Source organism: Falco peregrinus, chromosome 4, assembly GCF_023634155.1.
Source record: "Falco peregrinus isolate bFalPer1 chromosome 4, bFalPer1.pri, whole genome shotgun sequence".
Classification (NCBI taxonomy): domain Eukaryota; kingdom Metazoa; phylum Chordata; class Aves; order Falconiformes; family Falconidae; genus Falco; species Falco peregrinus.
This window is the reverse complement of record NC_073724.1, coordinates 56786290-56810624: the sequence shown is the minus strand read 5'-3', so window position 1 is coordinate 56810624 and position 24335 is coordinate 56786290. Positions and strand designations below refer to the sequence as shown.

At 43.1% G+C, this 24335-nt stretch overlaps 1 protein-coding gene across 8 annotated transcripts in view; it reads right to left on the bottom strand.

Moving 5' to 3' along the window:
• The window catches only part of RASA3 (RAS p21 protein activator 3), a 179732-nt gene that overhangs the window by 111956 nt on the left and 43441 nt on the right, over nt 1-24335 (bottom strand). For 3 of the 8 annotated variants that reach the window (XR_008746778.1, XR_008746777.1, XM_055801494.1), the window contains exon 1: nt 23663-23781. The exons of 3 other annotated variants lie outside the window; for them this stretch is intronic. Coding sequence is in view for 1 of the 5 variants with exons in the window: in XM_055801495.1 (XP_055657470.1) it covers nt 22525-22579 (55 nt within the window). In the remaining 4 variants the exon portion in view is untranslated. Of the gene's footprint in view, nt 1-14211; nt 14341-22524; nt 22789-23662; nt 23782-24335 lie in introns of those variants that run through there. 2 more of the 8 variants (XM_055801495.1, XM_055801499.1) reach the window with 2 other exon arrangements.

The following is a 24335-nucleotide window of genomic DNA, read 5'->3' as shown; positions in this document are numbered from 1 at the left end:
CCACAGCATTCTCCTGGAGAAACTGGCTGCTCATGGCTTGGACAGGTGTACTCTGTGCTGGCTGAAGAGCTGGCTGGACAGCCAGGCCCAAAGACTGATGGTGAACGGAGCTACATCCAGCTGGCAGCCGGTCACCAGTGGTGTTCCCCAGGGCTCAGTACCAAGGCCAGTCCAGTTTAATACCTTCATCCGTGATTTGGAGGAGGGGATCGAGTGCACCCTCAGAAAGTTTGCAGACAACACCAAGGTGGGCAGGAGTGCTGATCTGCTGGAGGGCAGGAAGGCTCTGCAGAGGCATGTGGACAGGCTGGACTGATAAGCCAAGGCCAATTTTATGAGGTTCAACAAGGCCAAGTGCTGGGTCCTGCTCTTGGGTCACAACAACCCCACGCAACTCTACAGGCTTGCGGATAAGGGGCTGAAAAGCTGCCTGGTGGAAAAGGACCTGGGGGTGCTGGATGACAGCAGCTGAACATGAGCCAGCAGTGTGCCCAGGTGCCCAAGGCGGCCAACAGCATCCTGGCTTGTATCCCAAACGGTGTGGCCAGCAGGACCAAGGAAGTGATCGTGCCCCTGCACTCAGCACTGGTGAGGCTGCACCTCGAATCCTGTGTTCAGGTTTGGGCCCCTCACTGCAAGGGGGACGTGGAGGTGCTGGAGCGTCTCCAGGGAAGGGCAGTGGAGATGGTGAAGGGTCTGGAGCAATCGTCTGATGCAGAGCAGCCGAGGGAACTGGTGGTGTTTAGCCTGGAGAAAAGGAGGCTCGGGACCTTGTTGCTGCCTACAGCTACCTGAAAGGGGGTTGTAGCGAGGTGGGGGTTGGTCTCTTCTCCCAGGTAACAAGTGACAGGATGAGAGGAAATGGTCTCAAGTTGTGCCAGGGGTGTTTAGGTTGCGTATTAGGAAAAAAGCCTTCACTGAAAATTGGTCAAGCATTGGAACAGCCTGCCCAGGGAAGCAGTTGAGTCACCATTCCTGGAAGTGTTTAAAAAATGTGTAGATGAGGTGCTGAGGGACATGGTTTAGTGGTGAACTTGGCAGTGCTGGGTTAACGGTTTGACTTGATGACCTTAAAGGTCTTTCCCAACTTAAATAATTCTGTGATTCTATAAATGTGTCCTATTAACACAAATCTCTCCAGCTATATTCAAATCCAGCTATAGAGGAGACATTAGAATCACTGCATTACCAAACAAACTCATTATAGTTCCTACTGTAAAACCACATATCCCCTCCTAAATGGCACATTTATTCACTCTGACACACATGCAAGCTGAAGGTAAGCAGATCTATCAGACTTTATTAAAATACTGACTTGAGATTATTCACAACAGCTCTTTCCTCTTCAAGCTAGAGGAAAACAGATGGCAACGTAACAAGAGCTAGATAATTTTTAAAAGTTAACTCTAAAGCATGACACTTATACAGGATGTCTTCCATCCATGTACCTCCAAATGGGATAGTTAAAAAAAAATAAATAATTATGCCAAATGTTATTTTGCTAGTAGAGCATATAACAGCTTGATAGCATAATTAGCATCTTAAAAACAAGGGCAGAACAAAGAATACATGAAATTGTGCAGGAAAACTGCAAGTTGCAATGAACCCTGGATCACAAAGCTGTTGCTGTAATTCCCTACAAAAATACTGTGATCATAGTTTATCTCCTCTTTCATACACGTATAAAGCCATCATCACAACAGTGCAATTTCAGGCGTGGAGAATAGGGTTGTATTGTTTTTAATATTCATTAGCAACTTCAATCAAGATTCACAGGGGTGGAAAATAGCAAGAAAAATATTTCAGTTTGTACTAATTACCCCTGTGAACATAATGATGGGATTTTATTTGTGTCAGTCTGGCATCAACTGCAGCCCATCAACTACATTTCACGCACATTCCATACACTTAAGAGTAGAATTTAAGAAACTATAACGACATCACTACATTTTTAATATTGGTTGAGGGAGACCACATATTATTGAGCTACCACTTGTTGAAAGAACCGCTTAAAAGTTTCCAAAAATTCCTAGCAAAACAGCAGTATTTTTGGACTGACGGCAATGAATATTTAATAGATTGTTCCTTCTACATGACCAATTTAAAGCAGAAAGAAAAAGTTTTGGACAGAAATGAAAGCTATACTTCTCATCACCTACTAGGGTAAATGAAGAGTTTATCTTTTTTTCTGATAGGCTTAGAGTTGAAATGCAGCATGCAGTAGACCCTTGAACTACCAGTCCAGGTTTCAGGATCTACTAATGTCTACTAAACTCATATTTTGAGTACTAAAGAAAAATGATACACTTCATTCTTCCGAGCAGACTCTTTCCTGGGAGTGACTAGTTTGGTATATACTGAAGAACTTATGATGTGAATCTTTTTTTCCAGGCAAAAAAAAATTATTTCTTTTTAAAAAACAACTAAGTAGTCTCTCATTCCAAACCCCACTGAAGATCCGCAGAGAAATACCACACTTTATTCTCCTACTCTGTTAACATGACAGGTACAAGCCTCCACCACCTATTCTATCAACTTTTCTAAATAGCTAGAAATTAAATAACCAAAGTAGTTAGACACCAGTTTTACAGCGACAGCAAAATTAATCCAAAAGACAACTTAAGTTAAACATGTGTTTATTCATCCTCCCCCAAAACAAACAAAAAACACACATACACAAAAACCACCCAACCAAAACCCAAACCACACACACTAAGTTGTGCCAGATGGCTAGCACATTTAGAAACAAAGATGGTCCTAAACTCATCTCTGGATAAACCCAGCCATATCATTGACATTGTAACCCAAGCTATGGTCCCTGTAATGTTTAATTGCAGTAATTTGTAGCCAATGTGCCTCAACACTGCAGAGTTTGTGGTCAGTAAAGTATACACGCACACTGAAATACTGTTCTCCACAACATACAGCAAATATATAATACAGGTAATGATGATATTATGTGTATTTTACTATTACATGCTATATATATTGCAACAATTATGTAATTTTAATACATTATATGTATTTTATATTGTATACGTGTATGTTATATAGAGATATATGAAAACCCTACACAACTTTCAAGCAAGCTTTAACTCTGAAACTCTGTTCAGCTGACATTTTAAAAACTTTCATTTCATTTCTGACTGTAATTAGTCTGTTGGTTTTTGATACAGCTTTATCCGAGTTTATCTGAAGGTTTTTTCTTCTACAAGCACAATCCAATATCATATGATGCTAATCTTTTAACTAGATCACAAATCCATCTGAAGTGTCTGGAATACTGAAATTGTTTGGAGTATTAAAAACCCAAGCAGTGAAGAGAACAATTACAGAAAAAGATGTTTCCTTCCACGCCATTTTGTCTTTCTGACTTCCATTATAAGAGTAGAAGACGACTGAATTTTGCAACTTGACCGTCACATCATTCAACATATTTGTGATCTCAAGCAAGACAGTAAAGTCTCAGACGTGCTTATGTTCTCTCTAGCTGTGACTGTATGAATCAACTTCCTCTATTTATGGAAAGTGGGTATTAAATTAACTCTTGCCTTGGCATTTATCATCTACAGGCTTCATTCTCAAATTCATAGGATATCCCCTGTCCAGCACAGTCTGCCATTCCAACTAAGTTGTGTAACTCCTGCTGGCACAGCTATCCAAAGTTGCCGCATGTCCACACTGCAGAGGGGGAAAAAAACCCAAAAAGAAACCCAAAAAACCCCACTCCACACAAGCCCAGAAATTGTAATTTTCTTGCAAAATATAAAACTCAAGTAAGTAGTGTTGAGCCTGGCATTCCCCATTATCAGACCCACACCCAACATGTTTAAATGGTACTTCTTCCATTAGTTTGCTGCCTTTTGTAAAGGCAAAGTAGATGTAAACACATATAGCCAAAATTTCTTGTGTATATTAGAAGCTGTACTTTTAATTGTAAGCACAGACTCTGCCTTGTTTTCCTCAGGAATCACTGGCAATAAATGCCATCAACCAAGCTTACATTCAAAAGGAAAGAGATGGGGCACACATCCAGTTAGTAACTGCAAAATAACCACCTAAAATAAATCTGCTAAGGTATTCAATTACATCTCTGAGCTTTAACCAGTTACAGTGTACCTGCAGGAACAAGGACATGCTTTTAACAACAAACCTCCTTCCTCATCCCTTCACTTCCCTGACAGGTCTCCGTTAAAAATGCTTTATGACAATCACCCATATCATGTGGATTATCTAAAACAAAATTCTCTCACTTGTTATCATTAAGAGGTGCAAATTACCAACAGCTCACACCCAGCAGAAGACATCTACTGAATAGATAGTACAGCTACGTGGTCTTCCCAGCAGGGAGGAAAAAGCCACTTAACCAGATAAGCATGTCCTTTCAACTTCCCTCCACTTCCATGTCCTTGCTGTACTCTTCAGCTCAAAAAGAGCACCTAATCTAACCTAGATAGTGCCAGAATCAACACTGCATTTAAGTAAAAGAGCTCACACAAAACCTCAGTACTAACAGTAAAGCCACGCTATAAAGGAACATTCAGTAACTTACTGTACCCTTCTCAGGAGCACTCACTGCTTCTCGGTTTAGGGAGATCCCCTACCACTTTCTTTACCTGACAGTTGTGAAAACCTTCCCTCCTCCCCACCCCGCAACTGATGTCTCCTTACATCTTTGCTTAAATCCCTGTCATCTCCCTGCTCTAACACAAGCAAGATACCCTTAAACATACCAGGAATGCTTGCTGTCCTGCAGCGAGGACTCACACAGTGCAGACTTTATGTGCCTCATAAGTGGAAAAAAAAAAAAAAAAAACCTCAGCAATTTGATTATGCAGAACAAGCTTCAGATACACTCAATAGTATTCTCTAGTACTTCCTAAAAGTGAATCTTCCATGATATGCAATCAAACTACAATTCAAAATATTTTGCATGAGTTATCATTCACCTTTCTGAAAAGAAGATTAACACCGATAACCTCTTCTAGCTCTTTTAACCAGAGAATTAAAGAGGAGGATTGAAGCACCACATGTCTATCTATAAAACACTGGTCATTATTCTCCCTTTTGTGGAAGCAGCAACTCCTGCTGTTATGAAATACACCATCTTTCAAACCAATGCAAACAGAACTCCTTCGTCTTGAGTCCAGGTCTGCAGGGAGAACCACTGGTTGAGCTCAGAAAGTAATTCTTACACAACCTTTCTGTCTGCTGCAAAAACTCCTTCAATATTCAATACAGCTCCCACAGAAATGGCACAGAAAAGTCTCAAAGTCCTTCTTGGAAAGTGGGGGGGGGGGGGGGGGGGGGGGGGGGGAGGGGCGGGAGAAAAGAGACAGGAAATAAAATAACATTATACTAATAGTTCTCTGCTGCTAATCAACAGAATAGTGCTGACATGATATAAGGGCAGGCTTGCCACAGACTGGAGAGAAGTAAGAACGTGCACCAGAAACTTAACAAAAATCGGACATGGTTTCCAAACCACAGAAAAAGGGAAGAAGAATAAATCACTAAAAAATGTCATAGAATGAAAGTGAGATATTGGCCAAAATACATGGATGAATAAAGGGACAAAACACAGCTGCAAAAGGTTAAAGAGGCTTCAAGAGAATTTACTTCCTTTCCATCCCAGCAGTCCAACTAGCAATCAGCTACATACTGTAGCAAGAGCTACCTAATACCTAGTGCCTCCCACACACTCCTTATCCACGAAGAGCTGTGGAAATATGTGCCTTCCAATGTAAGTCACAGTGACTTCAAGAATCACGAGGGGTTGGCTCCCCTAGAATACAGGATGCATTTTATTGCCGCAGTTAGTGTTACAAAACATGCAGCACTATTTTCTGTTATTGCATCTGCACTTCCTCTTTTCACCCTTTAGGATTCCCACCATGGCTACCCCAAGATCAGGAACTGTGTAAGATTTTATGAGATAAAGGCTAGCTCAGATAAGATCTTACCAAAACATCAGTGGTGCCAGGGAGAGCCCTGAGCACAACCTCTCGCCTGTGCCCCAGGGGTCTGAAGGCCTCAAGGCCAGCTGTGAGAAGGTGCAGCTGTGTAAGCTCAGATCGGGCTGCTGGGATGAGAGCTGTGCTACAAAAGCACTGGAGGAAAACTCACTGGGCTCCTTTCTCCAATTCGGAGCTGCATCCCAGCTCAGCCACCGGCCCTTAGACCTTGCCAGAGCTACGTAGCAGGTTTGCCTTTACCTATCCTGACCCTGAACTGGTGACTTAATTTCCTGGTGTTACCTTGGACATACCCATCACTACAGACTTGTCTGGTGGTCACCAGGATCTTGGTTGACCCTGGTTAACATCATGGACCTGCTCTACTCTTGTTGGCTACCATAGGCCTCCCTGCTTTGTTGGTGAGATCATCACCCTGCCTGCTTTTTTGTCACACTCAGCTTCCAGCTTGCCTTTCTTTACCAAGTAATCCACTTTGTTCTTCACAACAAGTGGGACAGGATGGCCTCATGGCTTAACAGAGCCACAGTAAATTCATCTTTTGCTCAGGCAGTTCTACTCCAAGTATTAGTAAAACACCTCCCTACACCAGCAGGGCACTAGGAGTTCTGTTACAAAAGTCACAAGGACCACTGGAGTATTTAAGTAATCACTGCTATCCAGAACAGAGCTACACTTGCCAAGGCTAAGCAAAACATTGTATTTGAAACATAAGTGACTAGCAGCTCTTCAGAAAGGCAAGCAGCTAGAATACAAAATGGGATTTATTATTAAGGCTATAGCAGACTTCTCTACATTGTTTGGACTCCAAGCAACTAGAACAGAAGTTATTGCACAAAACAATGCTCCACACCAGGACTGGAACCTTTACATGGCATTGCATTGATAGAAATTCCATTACTGCCACCTTACACAAAGGCAAAACCTGGTGTTAAATGCTGCAGAAGAACAGGAAGAGCCTGAACAAGCTCTGCTGGGGAGGGGCAGGGGGAAGAGGGGTACACAGGGGAGAAGAAAAGGGAAAGCAACAATTTAGTACCAGTTTCTTGATAATAGCTTCCTCCTTAGTCTCTATTCTCCATATCTAAATAGTCACTAAAACTGTTTTCTGCTGAACTCTTTCTACTCCCCTTAGTGTTGCAGCTAAAACAGCTTACATCAACTCAGGAGAAGTCTGCTTGTCTTGCAGATGTCCAAATATTAAAATCAAGCATTAGGCAGACCTTGGCTTTAGAATAGGAACTTAAACATTTAAAATAAAGTCCCTAAAAATCCCAGAAAATAGGTCTTCTCGGGTCCTGTAAGAGCTGTTTGCTCTGGTATTGCATTTCGTTTCCCCAGTGCAGGATATGCCAGCCAGAACTTTCACTGCAAGAGCCCTACCATGTCCAGGAGGACACAGAAGGCATTTGACTCAAAGTGCAGATTGACAAGAACAGGATCTTGAAAGGAAGGAAGCAAGACTTGGCTACACAAAGAAACAGAATCCTACTTGTTCTCCTCTGTCCCTTCACCTAGCAGGGCTCTTTCACCACCCTGGGCACTGCTTAACCAAAGTTAATTCCATCTCTACATACAGCTGGGAGAGCTGTCTGCGAGGCACCTGCTCCGCATGTCTCAGCAGGGGGAAAGCACATTGTGAATGAAGTAAGAATGAAGAAAGAAGTCTGCCATAGTGGAATAACAGTGCCCAATGTGCTATTCAGATCTGAGATCCTTGCCATTTCTACAAAATTGCCTTCCAGAAAAATCCAGGATTAGACTCGAATTGGCACCATGGTAGATATCCTTTTCCCACTCCTTCCCCCACTTAAGTCAGCTCTGCCTCAGAAAAGGCTGGAAGATAACTCTAAGAATTCCATCATATGATAAGGATTGCAGTGAAAGAGCTCATCAACAGTGCTAGAGCAGGTTTTGAACTGAACGTATGTGCAAGAAGCCATGGATTCCACTACAGGGACAAAACACAGAACAACTGTTCATTACACAAGTACCGCCCATCCCATGGATTGAAAGCAGCACGGTGTTTTCCTTCTATAAGTATATATTCCTGTAGTGTCACAAATTTTATAAATCTTGTGTCCACAAAGGGATTAGATCAAGGTTACAATGGACAATCCTCATGATGGTAACCTTCAATTTCAACTGTTTGACTCTGGAAGCTCACCAGTGCTTAGCAGATGCAGGGGTAGACAGTGCAAGCTTTCTAGATACTCATTCCAGCTGCTAGGGAAGTGAGCAAAGACTTACGTCTGATACCATCACATCACAGTGAGACAGTACCCAGGCTGTCCTACAGGCAGAACAGCAGCTATGCGTTTCAGTGACTTTCCTAAATCACAGAATGGTTTGGGTTGGAAGCAACCTTAAAAATCACCTAGTTCCAACCCCCCTGCCATGGGCAGGGACACCTTCCACTAGACCACATTGCTCAAAGGCCCATCCAGCCTGGCCTTGGACACTGCCAGGGATGGGGCATCCGCAGCTTCTCTGGGCAGCCTGTGCCAGGGCCTCACCACCCTCACAGTAAAGAATTTCAACATCTAATCTAAACCTACCCTCTTTCAGTTTAAAGCCATTACTCCCTGTCCTAACATTACATCAGACTGTCTTTCAAATAATTAGTATAAAACCTCATTTATCATTACCCTTAATTAGACAATTAATGAACTGGAAAAATTACACCTGAGACTATAAAATGAATTAAGTGGGCCAGGTCAAACTTACTGTCTAGAGTCTTGAAGGTTTGGAGCTGAACCATCCAATCCGGATTATTACAAGAGTACTAATCAACAGCAACATGATTACATTGTCTATGGCTAAGCCGTAACTGCTGATATAATCCTGGAGACTGGGCATAACTAAAGACCTTCTATAGGCACCACTAATATCACAGAAGACAGCAGCATCCTCTTGAGTTACTTTTAATTTACAAAAGCCTCAACCTCCTTCCCTTTCTCCCCCAAAAGCTCTCAACTGCAGCCTTACAACAGGTTTCACAGTACTCCCCATCAACAGCCAACTATGTGCGCCATTCCTCAAAGAAACTTAATCATACTTTTGATAATAAGCTATTTTGGTACAACAATTTTACTTTAATGCTTTTTAAAAAAACACAACACAAATCCTGATTATAAAGCAAATCCATTGGCTCAAAATGATGTTTTGAAGCTTTGTATTGTCATCACCTTCATCCTGTGCTAGCCTGTTTTAGTGTAAATCTCATGTTTTCCAAAGAAAGAACTGCAAAGGGAAAAATAACTAGCATGCACTAGTTATGCTACAGCTCATCCTTCCCACACCCTGCTCCCCCTGCAGCTACGGAGGCTCAGCACTCCAGCACAGCTGGTTTTGAGTGTACCATAGGGGACAGAGAAGCAACAAACACCTTGTCAGGGGCTACTAGCCAACACAAACAAACTGGTTCTCCTCTTAAAGGATGTCTGCAAAAGGTGAGCTGCACAGATCCCACACGTGATTTTCTAAATGTGTTCACTGTAAGACACTCTTTTCCCTGCCATGCCCAGCCTTAGTGACTACACAAATTCTTAAGTTTGGGGGAAAATTATTCAGACTCTAAGACACCCAAAAAAAAAAAAATTGCTGCGTGCATCCATGTTGAAAACAGGGACAAAAAAAAAAAAATCAAATAAATGCACAACACCTGCACTAGGATCAAAATGCTCCACTGTGCTTTGCTTCTGTCCAAGCCCAACCTGCCCAAGACAAGCATCGCCAATTCTCTCCCCTACAGCCCAATACCATAGAAGATATGTATACTGCAAAATACATTAGCACATTTGTCACGACATTAAAGACCAAATGCTTTACCTAGGATACCACAAAAGCACCAATATATAACCACCACTGCCTCCTCCAAAAGCACAACAGGGACAAATTCCCACCTGTAAAGCATAGCTACAAGGTCCTGCCTTGCAACTGACTCCATACTCTGAAGGGAATGCATGGGAGCTCCTGTCCCCACCTCACATGCTGAGTTCCGGAGAGCAACAAGGGATCAGACCTAGCCCAGTACCCAGCATTTTGTCCAGGCAAGTCACTTCACAAGTAGTAGGCGTTTTTTGGATCACATTCTGAAGTACCTAGGTTAACCCCACAAAGGACACGAGGAGTTCTGGTACACCTGCAGCCTGGCACTTTCCGTTCCAGAGATCCAATCTGCACTACAAAGTAAGGGCCATATTCAAGAGCATGAAGTACAAGTTACCTGCAGGACTAGATTACCAATTCCCACCACCAGAAGCAAGGCATCAGCACATCAAAGATTTGCAGGTGTTATCAGGAAACTCTAATAATGACAAAATTTCCCTCTAGACTATTACAGAGATTGGTTACTTTTACTGCTGGAGCTGACTTTAAGAGTCATTCAGTTAATATTTTTTTACTTTCAAACCCACAACTCTCTGGAACATTGTCACAGAAGCAGGTGTCAAAACACACTAATTATCAGCCTGTTAGAGCCTCATTTTTACGGAAGTTATTTTGTTGTATTGCAACACCCCAAATTCCCCCAGGCACTTTTTACTCCCTGTCAAAAACTTCTGCCTCACTACTCAAAAACAGACAGTCCAGAGTATTGGTCTGAATAAAAATTAGCTTTCTTTTTTTTCCCCTCTATCTCAGGCGATTTTGCTTAGTAGGCCTAAAAAATAAAAAGCCACAGGGAAGTAAGGAGAAAATAAGTATACCACTTACACTATCTTGAAATCTAGTTCCTTCCAACCCTAACATGCAACACCAATTTCCTGAAGTCCACTGCAGACACCACCCCAGAGAGTACACAGGCTGCCTCTATGCTTCAATATGGCAGGGAAGAGGCATAAACAGTTCCCCCAGCTTTAGTCAGGGGTCGATTTACGACCACTGACCACAACCCTCTTTCTTCTCTGAAGCCCTAATAGCCGAAGCCTATTCTGCAACAACCACCTGGACCTCATGTCTTGAAGTATCACACACTGCCAGTGTGAACACTGATCAAGCAGAATCACACAAGAGCTGCTGGCTGGCAGCATGCAGCAAAATTAACTACATGGAACAACCTACAAACACAGGGTAAGACTAATATTTACAGAAGTAAGAGTGGTGTTGGTCAACTCTTACCTTACATGTGGGGCAAGAGATGCTAACAGTGCACAAATGTGCTTCTTCAGGTATCTTAAAAACTTGACATTTGAATATTATGCAACATCAGTCAAGGTCCCAGACATCAAATATCTACACTACAAAATGCAACTCCAAATTTCCAAAGAGAACAGACGAGAGAACATTTGCAGAAATAGCTGATGGGTTCCTTCTGCTTACCTACTGGGGAATACTTTACACAAAAGTCAGAACTTAACCATTACGTTCGCAGAGGCAAAATGTAACTCCTGATCTCAGGAAGTGAACTAGGCTCATGTCCCAGTGCTGCAGGGAAACATGGTCTGAAGGAGGTGCCTAGGACCAGACTGAGTCTAGGCTAGTGAGAATTTGCATAGATCAAGTACCTTACTGACAGAACTGACAGGAGCACAGCTCCTCTCTGACTTGAGCAGAGCAGGTGCAGGTTTTCTAGGACCTTTACTGCCTCCTGAAAGAGCACAATACAGCCTCAAAGTAACAATTATCACCTATAGAGCAAAATACATTAAATAAAAAAGGTTTTACCCAAATCTCAGCCACACTGAGCAGCACTGTTACCTTTATGTAACTGCACAGGATGCCAGAACCTTAAAACAAAAAAACAAACAAACAAAACAACAACAAAAAAAAGTGCTAACTTATACTGCACCCCACCCATGTGATCTGCTGACAGACAGATTTCAGGTAACTGCTGGAGTTTCACAGTTCTGCCACTATTTTTGTATACCTTGTGGGAAACAAGTAGCACTTCCCCTAGTTTCATTATAATACACGGAATAAATATAATGTGCAACTATCCATATGTACAACCCTTTTAATGTAATTAATTATACAGCTTCTGTTAGGGACATCTGAAAAAGTCAGAAGAGGATAAGCAACTGGAATGAGCAGATCTGAAAATCTGTAGGTATGTAGGGGAGTAACAGGTCTCAGTGCTAGCATTTCTTGCTTCTCTCTACTAAATTGCATTAAAAGAGACAGCTAAAAATAAGATAAACTTCTCCAATATTAAGTTCTCCATGAGAGCAAATGCTGCCATTTCAAGAGATATTCCGCAATTCAAAAAAATGGAAGGGGAAACAGCTTGTGCATTTATAAAGGGAAGATGTAATGTTTATAATGCAAGCCTCACCTTAACAGCAGGTGTTTTGTGAAGAAGCCTTTGAACATGTATCATACCGCTACAGATCTTTCATGACTACAGACAACATGTAGAGAGCAAAGCTGCTGTTTCAGAGATCATACTCAGAGCTGGCAAATGACAACAACAGAAGACCCAACCACTGGACTATGCAGAACTTTTCTTTGTTCTGCAAAACTTGGGCCAGCCACTCATACACGCAAGTATTCATAAAAGTACAATTTATTCAGATTCGTTCTTAGAACAAAACACCTTCTTGCAAAAAATAAGAGTAATTCATTAGACCCCTGCATCCCCTCTCTTTTTTAGTGACTATCAGGAGTCTGCAACAATGCAATCCCTACTAGTAAATCTAACTCACACATTTGCTGGTTTGGAGGGGATAGATTGTTTTTAGACACACACAACTGTCACATTGTGTCATACTATCAGAGCTCAAATTTCCAAGGTTGTGTTCACGTGTTCTGTAGCAGTGACCAGCTTTTCAAACCAGAATCTAAAAGCAACTGTAGGATGTCATACCCAGCGTCTCCTGCAAGAGTGAATTAATTTTCCATTACAAACTGGTGATTGTTCTTGGGCAGAGGGAGGAAGGAGAGAAAGACTAAGAAAGGGAGCTTTTATACTATCTACCAGATTTTTCTTCTCTTTCTACCACCCTCCTTCCTACAATTCTACAAGCTGAATGACTGCCAGAAAAATCAACGGAACTATTTTTCATTGAAATACCAAAACAAAATGTCTGAGAAGTTTCGTGATACAGTTCAATTACACCGTTAAACACAAGGAACATATAACCACCTTTAAAAACTCTAATTAGATGCTTTAAAACACACATCTTAGAGGATACCAACAGAAACAGCTTTCAGAACGCCACGCTGTAGTAGTGAATGGAACAGGAAATGAGGAACAAAGAAAGGAATTTCATAGATTCCAGATGTACTCTAACACCAGCTGGGAAATACAAGCAAGAATCAACTAAAGCCTTGTAAAAGGCTACCACTAACTGTTTTCTTCTAGAGTTCTTGAACAAAACTAAGTAGCTGTAAACAATTTTTAAATAGAAATATTTTTAGAAGAAATTGGAAACAGAAGTAAAAATAAACTTCTTCCCCTCTCTCCTATTTTTAAGGAGTTTAAAACCCAGCCATCAGTGCATCTGTTCTTTGGAGCTGCTTTTTTAAATACAAGAACCCTGTATAAGCAGCCATAACAGAAGCACAACTGTAAATAAAGTATTTCAAGTCATCAGTATTTCTATACTTGGAATATTAAAGCTGAATGAAACTTGAAAGCAAGGAAAAATAAAAACCAGTAAAGTCAATTTATACAACACATACTCTGTGTAACTGGAATTGAATGGGAATTTAAAACTTGTAAATTGCTAAAAAACAAGTTATCAGTCACTAAAAAACTTTGTTCCTACAGCTATAAAAGATATTAACCACTTTAGGTTAAAAGCCCTGGAAACACGACTCATTCACAAGTTCAAATACCTTTCCACTCCCTGTGTAACCCGATGTTTCCAACATTTTATGTACTCTTTCTGAAACACAAACTCAGATCTTTCAACACAAACTTCTTTTAAATGGATTTTGAAATCTCCGAGTAAGAAGTGGAGTGACAAATGGGCAAGTATGTTTCCTTCTAAGGTCACCGTAAAAAATTAAAAGAAAGCTTAAGCATGCAACTTACAGATCACAGACCTGCATAAATACAGAATTCCCCCTCCTTCTATCATTGCAGAAACAGGTGTTCTTCCCAGCTTCAGGGCTTTTCATGAATTTGTTGCACAGGGCAGAATTAAGACACTTAATTTCATGTTCATCCACCTACTACCAGCTTATAAAAGTAAAGTACATTAATATTTATACAAATTAAACAGTGCATCAAATGCTACCTGTTAAGCCTACCAGAGTAATTTATAAATAAGTGAAACACTCTCCCTCTTACCATCACATTATAGTAATCCATTTTAGTTAATGGCAATGCAGTCACACAGCTACACATCCCAGCAGGTAGGGAACAGTAAGATTCAGCTGTCACATTAATGAACGGATCTTCATTTTGCCTCAGTGCTCCCTGAGAAGTAAAAACAAGCAAACGCAGGAGTCTCTAGTCAGGTAGGAAAAGGATAAGACTACCGAGGTCTGGAAGGAAAACTGAAGAGCAGACCTCTTGATCTCAGAAGTTAGGCAAGTCAGACCAGACTGTAAGTCTTCAATATTTGTGTTCCTTCCTCAACAGACCTCAAAAATACAGATACACTGTATTTTTTTCCCCCTTCAGACAGGAAAGGGGGAAGAAAATCTCAAAGCCCTCAAACTTTTCACTGAACATTTAAAGGTGGTTTACACTTGACAACGCTCCATGAAAAATTTCAAGAAATGAAAAAGAGGGGAAAAAAATCCAATTCTTCATCATTTTGAAGCTTCACATCTCTTTTTGCAAAACTTTCACCCAGAAGGTCTTCTATAGGAGGAAAACAACATGTGAAGTTTCAGGGAAGTTGTTTTCCCTTGGTAGAGGTTAGGATGGGAGAGGAAGGAAGTTAAGATTTGTTTTTATTCCAAAACAAAGCTTTTAGCTGGATCCTAGATTCAGTCACCAGTCCACTATGCTGAAGAAATCAAACAGACACTGCCAAAGTACAGATACTTCATAAGGTTTAAAAAATGTCGCTAAAATCAGAAGGTTGAAAAAGTGATTCAGAATGGGCAAGTCTATGATCATCTTTTCAGTTTAATAAAATATAACCTGTTACTAACTCCAAGCGTATCTCAAGCTTCTCCTTGATTTAACAACAAAACAGGTAAAACTCTGGTACTAGAAGGTTTTAAAACAGAAAGTTAAGACATACTAGTGCATGTTTTAATCATTAATATACGTCTTAGGTGACTTGCTCCCCAGATGCATTAATAGTCCACTGGTACACACAAACATTCATTTAGAATATGTTCATGTAGAACATACATGACTGAACATTTGGTGGTCTGAAATCACTATGAGTAACAGAACAGTCTCATATTTACATCTCTCAGAGAAAGACTGCAATCCTCCATCTTTATTCTAGGCTTCTTGCTCTCATAAGGGGAAACTAAGATTTTTTTCTCCCAACCCACCAGTTTGCAGAGTGAGTTACCACAACATAAGAGGTATTAACCATTCCTTAACAACTCCAAGTGTATATGCCTCATCCTTTCCCCCACTCCCTCCAAGAGAAAAATTGCTACACAGACTACTCAAAGTCTTAATTCAGCTCTCACCGAAGTGTAACTACTGGCTTCGACAGAATTATTCACAATTTACAATCCTGTAATGCAGATCAGGCCATCCTTCATCAGAGACTGAGAAAGGAGAGAAGGAATACCTGAAGGTCCATTTGCAGTCTAGTGTTTATCTGCTCTAAGAATTTTAATTTGATGTATACAATCAAAGGTATTTTAGCAAGTTTTTTTAAATTGTATTTTCTAATCTTGCTGTAGGCAACACCCTTTAGTGTTTACATGAGAAGGTCTTCCTTAAAAGGGAGCATCAGTGCAATAAATGGCTTCTTACGATAACAGCGTTTGACAGCATATCTGCATAAGCAGAAATCTTGCCATGATGCAAAGAAAGGGGAGGGAGGGTTCTGTTTAAGCATAAACATGACCATCAACATTAGGTGCCCCAGCTTTGGAAAACAAGCGTGTGATGGAGAAGCAGGGCAGCACCTGCTCAATTACCAACAAAACCATCAAAACTTTCATAAGCAGCTAAGGCTCCTGAACTGAATGTGAGATGCAAGTAGCTCTCAGGTGGAAGCTCAGAGATATAGATCCATCAGTTTGTCAAGATTACCCTCTTGGTGGTCTCACTGGAGTTTTAACATTTGTTCTTCAGAGCAGCTGACCAAGCCAGTACATATGGGAGGCTAACAAATACAGCATCATCAAGAAAACATGTGCTATGGGAGTGGACTGAAGTGTAGGAAGTTTCACGCAGTCTCATGACGCTGCCAGTATACAGACATAAAAGCAGGGGATGCACCTGCTGTCCCCTCCATCTGATTTCCCACACACACAGTCAAGCTCCTGATACTTGTCCAGAGACAGCTCTGACCTTCACTTGAGTGCACAGATTCAGCTCACTGAAATGAAAGAAAACTAAACTCAACAAAAAAAAAAAAAAAGTTGCACTCTTTAGGCCTGCTTTTCAAATTGAAATGGATGTCTGGTTTGGTTTTTTTTTTAGCAGAGGAGCATCAGTCAACAGCAGGTATGCTTGGGCTGGGCAGCACAAGAGTGTTTCATAGCTAGGAACAAGATGAATAGGGAAGGGGAAAAGCAAGACCTGCCTGAATTTCAGCAGCAACAAGCTACTCACTTGAGTTAGCATATCATGATGCCGTGCCTTGAACTGCACCTACGAGAGCAGAATCAGAAAGCAATGTGTGAAACATGGAGAACAGCATTGGGCAGAACAGATATAAGAACACAGGAAGAGAAGCTAATATTGGTATCTACCTAACCCAGTAATTTCAGAAATAGACATTTGTTTTCAACTAACAATAATAAACAAACCTAAAAAATAAAAAAAAAAAATATCACACAAAAAAGTCAACGCATCTGAAGAGTAATTCAATGCAATGAAAAGTTTTCAAAAGCATTTTCTGGAAAACTGCAAAGCTAAGATATCCAGCACTTACATAACATCTTCATGTAACAGCATTTGGTACTTTGACCAGCAGATAATCACCTCAATGAGAAGACAAGAAAACACTATTAGTTCTCATGAGAGAGATTAGAGAACACTTTTTCCAAATGTACTAATTCCAAAAGAGAACAAAAACTCTAGAAAGTTTGCTTCTTAACATCAGAGGCTCTGAGCAGGTCTGTTTAATGGTTTCACTCCTGTGAATTTACCCCTACACACTCTAAACACCAAGACACATTGGCTTCTACTCTTACATATGAATCATTTTTTACTTAAGTTATGAATAATTTGATGTCAGGCTGGCAGCCCCAACACAAGTATCTTCCATTTCGAGTTAGTTTCCTTCTCTGACCTGCAGAAAGTATGCTTTGGTCCCCATTTCTGCCCCAGCCACGGCTGTTCCTGACAGTCCATGAACAGTCACAGCACTCCTCCTCCAGAAACAGCAGCGGTCCCAGACCTTTTCCATTCAGCACACTGAACACAAGTCAGTCAGAACACAACCACCACCACATTTAGCAGAGTTTGAAATATTGAACCAGCAGTGATAAATCTGCATAATCTATTCTGCATCCTCCAGAGTCTGTCAGCCTCAAGCCTTAAATAGCATTGCAGTCAATCAATAACAACACAGGCTGCCACTTTATTTTAGCTATGCAACATCAGCTTAAGCTGTACTTGTTAACTTTTTAATGTGCAGAAATGATCTTGAGAAGTCTTGAATATATTCATCAGGGTGACATGCAAATAACTTTTCTTCCCTTCTTTACTTGTTGGTTCACTAACTTTGAAACACTAGAAAAATCACTGTTATCTTTAAAAAAAATAAAATTTACATTTTCTAAATAAGAATTTTCTAAGAGAAACACACACACACCCCTATATATAGATAGGTACTCAGAAAAAATTCTCTCATTCTAAAAATACCTATTCAACAACCTTATGCCCGATTTAAATGGGGATAAATCCTTTTACAGTATTATGCAGTGAGCACATTTAGTTGTACTTACTTCTACAAGTAACCACTTAAGACATGGCACTAAATCCCAACAGATGACATTAAAAGGGACACCTTCTCAAGGCAAAGTGGATTTCCCTGATCAACCTTAGGATTGTTAGACTTAAGGGAGGCCCTAAGTTTGTCAGAGATAAGATAGTTCCTCTTTAACCTTACAGACATGCAAAGAGGCATCTCAAACATTTACTGCATATCAAGTTTAATGGTGGAAGGGTAGTAGATACCTTCTCTTGGCTACTGACCTGCTTAAACACTAGTATACTAGCACTTAAGCAAATACTCTGCCTGACTTCACCCAAAACTCTCAGCTTCCCGAAGAAAAATTCAGTTGCTTTCACAGTGTCTTAAACTACATAGCTCTGCATGAATTAGTAAAGAAGGCACAGCAAAATTAAGAGAGAGGAAGTACAGTCTACAGACCAACAATCCTCCTCTCGCCAGCTGGACTGTCACAACATAAGCGAGGTTTTTGAGTTCTCAGAAAACGGTGAATTTACCCTTTGAATGAGGTAAGCTGCGAGTAGAGCACCAACGCACACCAGGTAGTAGCCAACCTTCATCACAAATATTTCACAGCTTCATGCTTCTGATCACACTTAGTGCCAAGGAGAGACTGTGCTGCCAGAAGTCCCGCATTTTAGATGCGATTTATGACCACAAAAGGTCCATCCCTGGCCTTTTCTAAAGATGATAAAAGAGCTTTATAAGTTTATGAATGTCTTAAATTGTGACAGCCCTCACAGTGTACAAATGGACCATTATGATCTCTGAGGCCAACAGAATGATGGGCAAAGGGTCCTCCTCATTCTGTTACAGCCCCTGCTAGCCTCTTGATGTGCAATAGCCTCCTGTCCCAATTATTATGCCAAAACTATGGGACACTGTAACCTTTAAAACAAGCCCTGTTACCACTAGAAAAAATAGTTTTACAGCAGAGACTAATATTCCTAGATAGAAGAGTACTAGATTTCAGGGACATGAAAAGTTTGTTACCTCACAGTGACAATTCACAAATGAGCTGCTGCTTCAGATTTTTCAAGTATAATTTGTTTCACAAATTAAAATCTGGCAGAAAGGTCTCTGCTAACCAGTATACAGCCTTTCACAGCATAAACGTTGAATATGAGCTTTTAATTTTTTTTCAACTGAAAATTTAATAGTTGATGCCATTTAAAGAGAAAAAAGTAGCAATTATGTAGAGTATATTTATTAAATATTATTAACAGTACAACATAAGTCATGTTGTCAAGCAGAAGGACTCTCTTTGTAGTTTTTCCAGCCAATGAGCAGCCATACAGCCTTATGTTGTTTCCTTTCAGGTTTTGAAACACTGACTCATGGAAATATCAGCACTGCACACTTCCTCAAAGTGGCAATCTTATAGGAAGTGTTTGTTTAGTCTTACATGACACATTGTTTTGTTTATGTATAAGGGATTCCGGTAAAAATAATTTTCAATTAAGGACAAAAAAAAAAAAAAAAAAAAGACAAGAGGACAACAGTTTCAGTTATGGGAAGCCAAAACAAATCAATTTCAAATAGATATCTGAACAGTGCATTCACTAGCACAGATACTACTTTTTCCTTTTGCTCTACATTACTTCCTTGCAACAGACGTGAGCAGAAGTAGCCAGGCATTGAGTTCTTTCAATTCAACAAACCACAAAAGAAACCAGAAACTGGACAAGAGGTAGGACACCGCCCGCAACGACAGAGTTTGTATCGTTGCCCCATGACTTCAGTATCTCAATGAGACCCTGTTTGGAAGTGGCACATCATTGGCAGTGCAACCAAATGAGGGAAAGATAGGTTCCTAAGAAGCTCAAGGGTTCACATTTTTAATAGATGAAACAGATGGCTCAAGCCAAATCCAAACGTGACTAGAAACAACACTACTCAGAATGGAGAAGCATTTAGGAGATCTGGGATATAATTACCCATGTAGCTAAATATGACTGATTCTATGTAACACATCAGTCTCAAAAGAACAAGTTATACCAGCAATAGAAAATGCATTCATTTACCTGCAGCTTCTTGGCAATACAGGACAAGACCCAGACATAGCAATACATTACATGAGGGCATTCAAACATCTCTAGGGTACAGATGTTTTGCATGGCCTGAAGCCTCCAAACTGCATCAGCCTCTCTACTAAGAAAAGCATGTCACCATGGGTACCCCACCACACCACGGTCTCACAGTGTGTTTGCACTGATCCTTCAAAGTATCAGTCCTACATTTCGTCAGATTTACACAGAAGCATACTTGTACATCAATGCCCTCATTCATGATTTGCCAGCAAAGATGCTATAGAGAAGGAAACATCTTACCAGGTCAAGCACAAAATATCTGAAAGTCAGAGATCAGTTGGAGCTTGTCCATGAAACAAGAACAAGAACTGACCACTTAAGAGAGCATGATAAATGAAAGCAAACTAAGAAGGGAAATAACTTATCCCTTTGTCTTCAAATAACTTATCCCTTAACCCATCAAAAGTTTCAAAGCCTCCTATCACTAGAGAAGAGTATCACCTACAAGACACTAGTGCATGAGAACTGGCAGAAAAATTTACTCTTGGGAATAGCTGGCAAAAGTAGTGTCCCTCCAACGTTCACCATCTCCTTTCAAATCCACTCACAGGCTTTTCTGCGGGGAATCTACAAGCCTCCATATGCAATGTCTTTGAGAATAGGATTGCTTTACACGAAGTCTGATGAACATGCCTCCAGCTACTTCCTCGTGAACAGAAGGGAACAGCTCGCTTCTGTGCGTACTTACCATCGCCCTCTGCTGTATTACAGCAGGAAACCCGGGCGTCGCGGCGCGCCAGAAAGCGCATTATTCTTGCGGTTCGTTAAGACCTTTGCTTAGAAGCAGAAGCGAAGCACCGGCGTAGCTGTGATGCACGCAATTTCCCCTACTTACTATCCACGCCAAAAGTCGGCAGGAACCCCGACTGCAATACTACACGTTAATCAAACGCTTAGCTCTGATGAGGCCTCTTGATAACTGAAGTCAGCAGTAGGATTAACTTTAGTCCATGATTTAATGAGATTAATCTCAAGTCTTTTGCTGCTGTTATCTCCGATCTCTTCTACCACTCGATGAAATTCCCACACTCTAGTGACATCAACCATTTCAGTATGCTAACATCACTGTTTTTTTCTCAAAACAAACAAAAAACCCAAAAAAAAACCAAAACAAAAAGAAAAACCACCGAAGAGTCATCCCATATGTGAGATCTGTTCTTATTCCTCTCAACTAACAAGCACTAGATAGGCACAGCCTGTAACAGCATCACTTCCACAGTATCCAAATTTTCTCCCTTGCAAAAAGACTTTTTCCCCCCTCCCTCTCCTCTTTGAAAAGAGTCAGAAAACAAGTTTCTGACCATACTTCATAGTGTTAATTAATCTGTTTTCTGGATGCATAAAAGAACACGGAATCAATACGCAAATTGTAGTTTATGTCATAAAATTCTACTTCTTAAAATCTGCAATCACTAGATGACCTGCTAACGTTTAGTAAGAAAACGATCCTAGCAATGGTCTCTTTGAAATGCTAACGCCACCATCTAATAATGAGCCTTCCGATGCAAACTCAAGTTTCAGTTTTATCTAACACGGCAAGTGGTGGCTGCAGATTGGCTTTTACACGGACGGGTACGCCAAGTGGAGATTTTTCAAGAGCGTTAATAGGAAGCTGCAAGCCCAACTCCCTTAGTACCCCACCACTGCGAGTCCGGCGCTAAACTGTCTCGCTTCCCTGAAGCTCGCAGCCACCATGCCCCATCTCGGCGGGGACAAACCGCTCCCTCCGCACGCGGCTCTGACCGTCACGGAAACGAGGGATTTCCCTCCCTGCCAGCACACTCAGAACTCTACCAGGGAGAGTTTAATCTGCACGCCGACACGCGTCGCTTACTTTCTAGTAACGTGGTTTGGAACTCGATCAACAGCAAGAGGAGGCGCGGGTCTCCGAGCGCGAGCGGCAGGGAGCCGTGAAGCAGCGGCAGCCTCGGCCCGTCCCGCCCGCCGAGGAAGGGGACGATGCACCGGCGCTTTCCCACCGCCGTTTTGGCCGGCTCCGCACCGGCTTTGCCAGTGACACACAGAGCCGAGGCTCGGTGACCGCCTTCAAACTTTTAGCGCGTAGCTTAGCAACGAAAAGGGGGAAAGAAAAAAAAAAATCGCGAAACCCGCCTAATATCCAGCGCCGCCCGGGCTCGGCCGGCGCCGCTCGCCAGCCGGACGCGCACCCGGCTGCCGGTCTGTCACCGCGACAGCCGGCCGCCTCACAGGAACCGGCCGGCCGCCCCTCACGGCGCCGCTCCCCACCGGCCCCGCACCGCCCGCAGCGCCCCGCCGGGCCGAGGGCACCGGCCGCCCAACCGCGACCCCAACCGCTCGCCCGGCGGGACGGAGCGCAGGGCAGCGCGACGGAGCGGCCGGCGCCGGGTGCCTCGCCACACCGGCGTCCCCCAGCACCCGTCGCGGCCCGCTGCAGCGGCGGCTCCCCGCCCGCTGCCAGCCGCCCCCACCCCGCGCCCTCACCGATTTTAATCCTGACGCTCTGGAAGACCCGCAGCCCCTCTTCCTCCACCGCCATGGTGGTGGTGCCGCCGCCGCGCCTGGCGCTCAGCACTGCTCAAGCCCCGCCGCCGCGGAGACGCACGGGCCGGGCCGGAGGAGGCAGGCGAGCTGCTCCGCCGCGACGGGAAGGAGGGCGAAAGGACGGCTCGGAACGCGCCGCGACCGGGCTGCCGCCAGCGAGCGAGCGAGCGAGCCCCCGAGCGGAGCGGAGCGCAGCGCCCGCCTCTCCCCCTCGCGCTGGCAGCTCCCGCCCCCGCCCCGCCGCCGCCCCCTCATTGGCCAGCGGCTCGGCCGGGCGCGGCGCTCATTGGGCCGCCGCCTGCCAGGGGTGGGAGGGGGAGAGGGATGCCGACCCGGGCGGGGGGGGCTGCGGTGCTCCGCCACAGCTGGAGCGCGGCGCGGGCCGGAGGCCGCCCAGCTGCGGAGCGCGCGCCGCGCCTCGGCCGCCCCCTCCGCGCCGCGGGGCTGCCGGTGGCGCCCTCGCTCCCGGGCCCTGCCGCGCTGCGGGAGCGGGGCGGCGGGTAACAGCGGCGGATGCATCCCCTCCGGCCCCACCGGGACTCCCGAGGAGGCAGCGAGGGAAGGGGGGAGGCTGACGATCTCCACGGCCCGTCTCCAGTGCCGGCCCGGACCAACCGTCGCGGAGCAGCCGTTGGCCCCGGCCGCGGGGCCTGCGCGTCATGGCGAGAGGACGGGAGGCAGGGGGGGTCGGGTCCTCTCCCACAGAGCCATACAGAAAGGGCACTTGCGATGCCCCAGGTTGAAAGCCATTCATTAGTGGGGAAACGAAGTCCCGTATTAAATAAACAAACCCGTCTGGGCGCTGGAAACAGGCCAGTCTGTCTCCTGGCTCCATTTGATCAGTGGCAAAGCTCGCTCTACCTGATTGCATGGGAAGAGCTGGAATTCAAATTTCAGACTTGCACAATTACACGTTAAACAGCAAGAAATAGGACGTGTCAGCATCCGGTGCCAAACTTCAAGTCTTGTGAAGTCAGTCATTGAAATACTCCTTCCCTAAAGGTCTGGCAAAAGCGAGCACAAAGTTCAATAGAGATCTATAGATTACATTATTTCAAAAAGTAGGAAATCAAACTACCTTTGGTGCAAACAGTCACAACCCCCGTAAGGAGACTCAGAACATCCCTATGCAGAAGAGCCCAGGTACCCCACAGTCCAGCATGTCCGAGAAGTACAACAAAATGCCCCTTCTGAAGCCTGCAGCAACAACAAAGGAAAAAAGAGGGGAAAAAAGCCCCACCATCAAATGCTTTCCCACTCCAGCTATAATTTCAGAAGTGAGAGAAAGGCAGACAAAGGACTATCTATACAGATATTAAGAAGCCTGTATTAAGGGAGAGCAAGAAATAAGAAGGCAAATCCTAAGTCAGCCACATGCAGTATGAAGTCTGTATGCAAGAAGCTGTCCAGGCAAGCCAGAAGAATACAGCTGGGCAGTCCAACATTGCTTGAATCATGTACAACAGTTAGTGAATTGCCTTTATTAAAAAAAAAAGAAACAAAAAACCCCTGAGATATTGAAATATATAAAAGCAAATGAAAACTTGGGAAGGAGCTACAATGGCAGTGGAAGTGAGCTTCTACAAAAGCCTGGGGCGTCTGGGTTTTCCAGCTTAGGTATGGGCCTAACTGAAGGAAACTGGCAAGCTCACAGACGGAAAAGGAAGCAGTGAGTTATCTTAAGGAGCTGCCTGACTTACTGTGTTCTCCTTGTCTGCATAGCCAAATGGCATATGTAATTTGATAAAAAT